This window comes from Homarus americanus, unplaced genomic scaffold (assembly GCF_018991925.1).
Source record: "Homarus americanus isolate GMGI-L3 unplaced genomic scaffold, GMGI_Hamer_2.0 scaffold24260, whole genome shotgun sequence".
Taxonomy (NCBI): domain Eukaryota; kingdom Metazoa; phylum Arthropoda; class Malacostraca; order Decapoda; family Nephropidae; genus Homarus; species Homarus americanus.
This window is the reverse complement of record NW_024721079.1, coordinates 13,586,920-13,594,419: the sequence shown is the minus strand read 5'-3', so window position 1 is coordinate 13,594,419 and position 7,500 is coordinate 13,586,920. Positions and strand designations below refer to the sequence as shown.

The 7,500-nt window shown below is 44.9% G+C and overlaps 2 protein-coding genes across 2 annotated transcripts in view; both read right to left on the bottom strand.

Moving 5' to 3' along the window:
* LOC121861577 overlaps positions 1–3,803 on the bottom strand; it is a 69,814-nt gene extending 66,011 nt beyond the window's left edge. The window contains exon 1 of the mRNA XM_042359461.1: positions 3,701–3,803. Coding sequence (XP_042215395.1) covers positions 3,701–3,803 — 103 coding nt within the window. The remainder of the gene's footprint in view (positions 1–3,700) is intronic.
* A 3,616-nt stretch (positions 3,804–7,419) lies between these two features.
* LOC121861576 (zonadhesin-like) overlaps positions 7,420–7,500 on the bottom strand; it is a 32,569-nt gene continuing 32,488 nt past the window's right edge. Inside the window, exon 6 of the mRNA XM_042359460.1 lies at positions 7,420–7,500. This exon is cut by the window's right edge and continues 555 nt beyond it. Within this exon, the coding sequence (XP_042215394.1) occupies positions 7,420–7,500 (81 nt within the window).

The window sequence follows — 7,500 nt, the reverse complement described above, 5'->3', positions numbered from 1 at the left end:
CAACGTGTTCGAGTTAATGATGATGTTCGGTAACTTGATCCACTCATCCACTACTCTATTTCCAAACCAGTGTTTACCTATCTCGCGCCGAAATCTAAATTTGTCTAATTAAAAAATCATTGTTACGAGTTCGCTTCTGGTTGGATAGTTTAAGTACCTTTGTTTTATCACCTTTAATTAACCCAGACTTCCATTTATACACCTCGATCATATTGCCCCTCACTCTACGTCTCTCGAGGAAGTGCAAATTAAGATGCTTTAACCTATTTCTATACTCAAGGTTCATAATGCCCGCGTATTCAAGTGAGGTCTCACAAGCGCAATATATAGTTTTAGAGTAACCAAATTTAGTTTTAGGATTACCAGAAGAGAGAGATTTAGCTCTACGATGAAAGAGAATTTTAAATCTACTTAGAGAGAGAGAGAGAGAGAGAGAGAGAGAGAGAGAGAGAGAGAGACCCTCTCCCAACACAACACATTTTCTCCCAGCTGTTATTGATCACTCGGATTTTTTCGCCCGCAAGGAAAACGGGCCGAAGAAGTTGGAAGAGTTTCCTCGTCTATGATTGGCCTGTACGTCAGCAGGCCACGCCCCCCTGCCCGTCACCCCGACACCCATTCATAACACACAAAAGAATGTCATTAATGCTTGAGATATATCATTTAACTCAGTACTTTCTTTCACGGAATGTCATGTATTATGATTTACGATGGCTCGGTGCTGTTTCCAAGTCCTTACACGGATACAACGTACACAGATAAACACACACACAAATGTACGCAGACACTACCGCTAAGGCACACACACACACACACACACACACAAACACGCGCGCGCACGCACAGATAGAAACTTAACTACTGCAATTAATTTAGCGTCACTCTCACCACACTACTACAACCACAATCACTCACCACATCACCACCACTACCACAGTCACTCACTACTACACAACCACAATCACTCACCACACCACCACCACTACCACAGTCACTCACTACTACACAACCACAATCACTCACCACACCACCACCACCACCACTACTAAATTACCATACAGCCACAGTCACCAGCACTACCACACTACACTACCACAAAACCACCACCACCTCCACACAACCACAGTCATCATCACCACCACAGCCACCACACCACCGCACGATCACCACCACTACACTACCGCACTATCACTACCACTACTACCACAGTCCCACACTCACCATCACTGCTACAACACCACCACCACCACCATCACCACCACCACCACCATCAACACCAACACCACCACAGTTCCTCATCCTCGACCCCGCCGTCTCATCAGGTGGGCGATCTCTAGAAAATATTCAGAGCTCAATAATTTCTCGCTGATTTCTCTCATTACAGGACTTTGTAAAATAACTGGACTGTATGTGTGTTGTATTTCGGACCACACACACTACTACTACTACTTTGATATCACTCGGAATCGAGTACAACGATCATCCAGCTATGATACAATAATAAGAGTTATTAAGGATGTCACCTTCGTTGGTGAGCTCTGAGGTGACTAGAGAGACCAATTTAGGACCGGCAGGGCCGTCCACAGATGTTGCACGTATGGAGGGCTTCATCAAGTGCGAGTGGGCCGGCGGCAGAGTCTTTCCGGCGCTGGCGCTTGTCTGCCTCGGTATGTAGTCGGGTTAACTCCACAGTATTGACACCTTATGTGGTGCCCCTGCAAGTGTTACGGTGTGGAGTAATCGTCTCCCAGGTAAAGGGGTCGATTTGGCACTTTTTCAAGTTTGTCTTGAAACTATCCTTAAAACTTTTCCATTGCCCGCCAGCGTTACGTTTACCTATTCGTTAGGTGACTGTAAATTAGCTGCTTTGGCAGTCTACTGTCGTCCATACGGGTAACATGGCCAGTCCAGCACAGTTGTTCATGGATAATGGTAGCCTCGATGTTCCTACAGTTGGTTTCAGCGAGAATACTAACATTTGTTCTCTTGTGTTCCAGCGAACTCGGAGGATGGAACGTAAACTACATTGGTGAAAATTTTCAAGTGCCTTGAGGTGCCTCCTGCATGTGAACCATGTCTCGCTGCCATCTAACAGAGTGAGGAGGACCACTGCTTGTTAGACGTACAAATTTGTATATACTTTCAGCTCCCTAGAGAGTCTTCCATAGGCTTGAGATGCACATCTGATCCGATGTTGAATTTCTTCATCGATATCCGCAATGGTGGACAGGTGGGAGCCGAGATAATGATGGCTGGTGGAGGTGTGGTTTAACCTAGGACAGGCTGAATAATAATCTGAGGCTCATGTACATTCACCTCAAGGCTGCAGTGTGCATACGCATCTGTGTAGATGTTCAGGATCTCCTGTAAGTCGCGTTCAGTGTGAGCGACGACGGTGAGGTGGTCTGCATACTGAAGATCAGTAATGGAAGCTACCGACACCTTTGCTCCAGCCTGGAGTCGTCTTATGTTGAAAAGTCCCTTCATCCAGTATTGAAGGTCCACCCCGCTAGCTAAATTGGCACTGGTACGATTAAGGAAGGCAGCCAAGATAATGGAAAAGAGTGTTGGTGCCAGTACACAATGTGGATTTGTCTCACTATGGCGATGAATTTTGGTGGGCTTCCCTGTTGACCGAGTCGAAGGCCATGGTAAGGTTAATGAAGGCCATGTACAGGTCACAACACTCTTCTCTGCTTTTTTACTGTATCTGGCGGGCAGTGGTGCCACATGGTGGTCTAAAGCCACATTGACATTATGGGAAGAGGTTTTCTGCCTCAGGAAGAAGTCTGTTTAAGAGAATTCGGGCGGTAATCTTGCCAGCTACGGACAGCAGCGAGATCCCGCGGTAGTTGCCACAGTCTTATAGGTCTCCCTTGTTCTTATAAATATTGATGATAGAGGCGTCGTTAAGAGCTTGGAGTAGTTCATTCTTTTCCCATATATTCTCCAGGATAGAGTGGAGATGGCTTCATATACATCGGCTGGGAATCCATCAGGCCCTGAGGCTTTGTTATTTTTCATTTGCTTGATGGCAGTAGTTACCTTATCCAGGGATGGAGGATAGCTCAGGTGGGTCAGCTCTGGTTGCTGAGGGACCTGCTGGGTAGTCAGGACATCGACATCGGTGTTTCGGTTGAGCAGCGAATGGTGGAGCTCTTTGCAGCGCTGAAGGATGCCTTCTTCGTCTTTAATTAGGGAGTTACTGTCGGATGAGCGGAGGGGGAGCTGCACCACTAGTGATTGGCCCATAAAATGTTTTAGTGGAATTAAAAAAATCGCGCATCTTGTGTTGATTTGCAAGTTTTTGTGTTCCACATGCTATATTTTTCAACCATTCGTTCTTTAGATTGAAGTTCGCGCTGGGCTGCTGCTTTCTTCTTGTGGAAGGTATCAGCTTTGACATAAGACTGAGGGTTATTCTGGCAATCAGTTAAAGCAGCACGTTTATCATCGACGAATACGTTGATTTCCGGGTCATTTTCATCAAACCAGTTCTGGTGTATTCTTTCGATCTGGTCGAGGGTCTCTGCAGGTTTTTGTCATGACAGTGTCGAAAATACCCCATTCGGCACTGTAATTTGGGTTGTTTGTTTTTGGGTTGTTTATCAGCCCATGTTCGAGCTGCTCTCTGAAAGCATGTGCTACCGCTAGATTTTCCAGACGCTTAGTGTTAAAACTTCTTCTGGAGGCTTGTTGCCTTCGCCGTTTTGGGGCGGCGTGAAGTTAGAGTTTGGCTCTGACGAGCCGATGATCAGTGTCACAGTGGTTTGAGCCACGTATGGCTCGGGGGATGAGGACATCTCTGCGATCTCTTTCTCTGACAATGATGTAGTCAATGAGATGCCAGTGTTTGTATCGTGGGTGTTGTCACGAACCCTTGAGCTTGTCGGCCTGCCAAACAAGGTATTGGTGATAGTGAGGTTGTGTGTAGCACACTTGCTGAGGAGGAGCAGGCCGTAATGATTACACTTGCCTACTCCATTTCCTCATTATGATTCCTGCCATATGTCCACATCTCTTCCATCTCTGGCATTGAAGTCTCTTTATCTTCTCCTGGGATAGAGGTTAGTACTGTCGAGGTATGTGTAAAAGGCCCCCTTGATGTCACCCTCGACATTCAGTGTTGGGGCGTATACACTGGTGAAGAAGGCATGACGTGAGTGTTTCAGTGGGACTTGGAGAATCATGAGGCACTTGTTGATCCCAAAAAGCATTTCAGTTAGCCTATGTAGGATGGATTGATGAATGGCAAGCCAACTTCATAAATGCGGTTTCTTATTGCAGTAGGCTTACCCTTCCGGAAGAAGGTATAGCGAGACCCTCATTCTGTGAGTCGATCCTCATCTTGGAGCCAGGACTAACTAATGGGTGCTATGTCGATGTTGTACCTAGACAGCTCTTTTGCCACAATGGCTGTTCTTCTTTCAGGACGTGCATTTGTGACAGTAACCAGAAGGGTCCTGACATTGTAAAGCGACCAAAAGAGGTTGTTTAGTTCGATTTTGCTATAATCTGTGATGATGATTGTGTTTTTGACCACATAAGGATGACTTTACTGGGTGCAGTTGCCCACTCAAATTGGTTTATTCAGGCAGGGTATGATGAGGGCAGTTTGAGCAGAGTGGCTCCTCAAAAGTGCTACTCAGTCACACATACAGGACCGAATTGCACTACGGCCTAGATCCCAGTGCATAAACGACCATCTTATCTATGCTGTCCATGTGTAGTTGTGCCTGGAGTCTCCTGACACTCATCTCTGCCTGTCCTCGTCGCCACCCGTTTGTCGCCATAGGACTTTTGGGGTATAGGGGTTCGGTGACGATGAGAGGTATGATGAGCTGGATGATGGCTGCGTGTGAGTTGATTTACGAGGTATGTGGTGAGGCCGGAGCACACATATTGGCTCTCCATTTTCCTAATGCAGTGGTGCAGGCTGCGATTAATGTGGAGAGGGTATAGTTGCAATAGACTACCGATAGCCCAGTTTGCGGGTTTCGCCTTAGTAGCCTGCACATCCTGCATTGCCTTCATCTGCCGGTCTAGCAGTTGGGTTCCCATGTTGGACACCTCTTCTGTTTATTTAGCCATTGTCGTGTTGCTGGAGCTCTGTAAGTATGTCTGCCTGAAGTGGGGCTTCACCACAGATTTTCCTTTTGGGGTTTACTCCCGTAGCCTTATACCTGCCTAGTTTAATCTGCAAGACATCGAGGAAGTGGGTGGGAGGCATCTGGGCGTGTCCACTTCCCGGTGGGTCTATGTGCCGTCCCTCTGGGGCCCACTGCTACTCCGAGATCCCCTGCTGGTCTAGCCTGGGGCTGTGAGACATCCAATTACCGTGTGTTGCCACAAGGAGGCACGCAAGAGTCTTGATGGTGAAGAAGCTGTGAACTGGCAGGGGAAGACGTATGCAAGGTTGCTTCCCTGTTCACCAAGAGGGCAAGCCAGCAGCGGTAGCTGAAAGCGAGAGAAAGCAAGCAGTGCTTGCACCTAAACACTAACATAATGCTGCCACACTAAATGCATTACACTAGCCTGTGTGTGCACACACACACACACACACACACACACACACACACACCTCACTCAGCGATTTAATAATACACACGTTGTTTGAATATGTAATTTACATACATAAGTTACATACATAACTGTTGGTGTTGGTATTATATGGTTGTAAGTATATTTATTGTATTATATATTAACTTAAGCGTAATTATGGCCTGGGTTTTAATATATAGTGAAGGTTTAGTTGAGGTTAGTTGTATGGTGGTATTTGGTCTCTCTCTCTCTCTCTCTCTCTCTCTCTCTCTCTCTCTCTCTCTTCTATCTATATCTTTCTTTTTCTCTATTTCTTTCTATTTCTTTCTCTCTATCTATTTCTTGCTTTTTCTCTCTCTTTCTCTTTCTTTCTCGCTATCTCTTTTCTTTCTTTCTCTCTATTTCTTTCTTTTTCTCTCTATCTCTTTCTCTTTCTCTCTATCTATTTCTCTTTCTTTCTCTCTATTTATTTCCTTTTTCTCTCTATTTCTTTCTTTTTCTCTCTATCTATTTCTCTTTCTATCTATCTCTTTGTCTTTCTTCATCTCTATCTCTTTGTCTTTCTTTCTTTTAATATATTTCTTTGTTCTTCTCTCTCTCTTTCTCTCTTTCTCTTTATCTATTTCTTTCTTTTTCTCTGTATCTCATTTCTTTCTTTCTCTCTATCTATTTCTTTCCTTCTCTCTCTTTCTTTCCTTTTTCTCTCTATCTCTTTCTCTTTCTCTATATATTTCTCTTTCTTTCTCTCTATTTCTTTCCATTTTCTCTCTATCTCTTTCTCTTTCTTTCTTTCTGTGTTGTTTGTCCGTCACTTTCTCTCTCCCTGTGTTTTTGTTTCCATTTGCCTGTCTGTCTGTCTGTCTGTCTGTCTGTCTGTCTGTCTGTCTGTCTGTCTGTCTCTGTGTCTGATCACTCTCTAGTTATCGTTATACGAGAGAGAGAGAGAGAGAGAGGTAATTACCCTCTCCCTCCCACACCATTTCTCCCATTCTGATTAGCCAAATACTCAGAGGCAAAGGATAAGTCACACTGATTGTCAAGTGGCAAAAATACTAATCGTAGCTACTCATTTAAGGTGGTTATATATATTTGAGCCAATCAGAGCTATTCTTTTGGGTAATGAGCCAATCAGATCTAATTACGCGACTCAGACAATCAAAACTATTCTCTCAGAAAATCAGAAATACTCCCTTAGACAATCATAGGTGCTCAATCACACAATCAAGACTGTCTTAGAAAATCAGAACTACTTCTTAAGACAATCTGAGCTACTAAATCGGACAATCAGAACTGAATTATAAAATTAAATCAACTCAATCAGAATTACTCCCTCAGACTATCAAAACTAAATTCGAACATCAGAAATATTCCCTTAGACAATCAGAACTCAAACAATAAGAACTACTCCCTTAGACAATCAGAAATGCTCATTTCACAATCAAGACTACTAAGTCGGACAATCAGAATTATTGGCTCACACAATCAGAATTACTCCTCCAGACAATCAGAACTCAATCACACTAACTGAACTTCAGCAAGAGAGTAACAATTTAAAGGACATTATTGAATTACACAAATATTGACCCTTGTATTGATTAATATATTAAGGTGCTGTGACTGCTGGGTGCTGAGATTGCTGGGTGTTGGGACTGCTGGGTGCTGGGACTGCTGGGTGTTGGGACTGCTGGGTGCTGGGACTGCTGGGTGTTGGGACTGCTGGGTGCTGGGACTGCTGGGTGCTGGGGCTGCTGGGTGCTGGGACTGCTGGGTGTTGGGACTGCTGGGTGCTGGGACTGTTGGTTGCTAGGACTGTTGGTTACTGGGACTTGTTATTGATTTGCTGGGACTGTTAGTTTTGCTGGGACTGTTAGCAGTTTGCTAGGACTGTTGGTTGCTAGGACTGTTGCTGACCGTTGTATTGTTGGGCTGGGCTGTTGGTTGCTGGGACTGTTGGTTGCT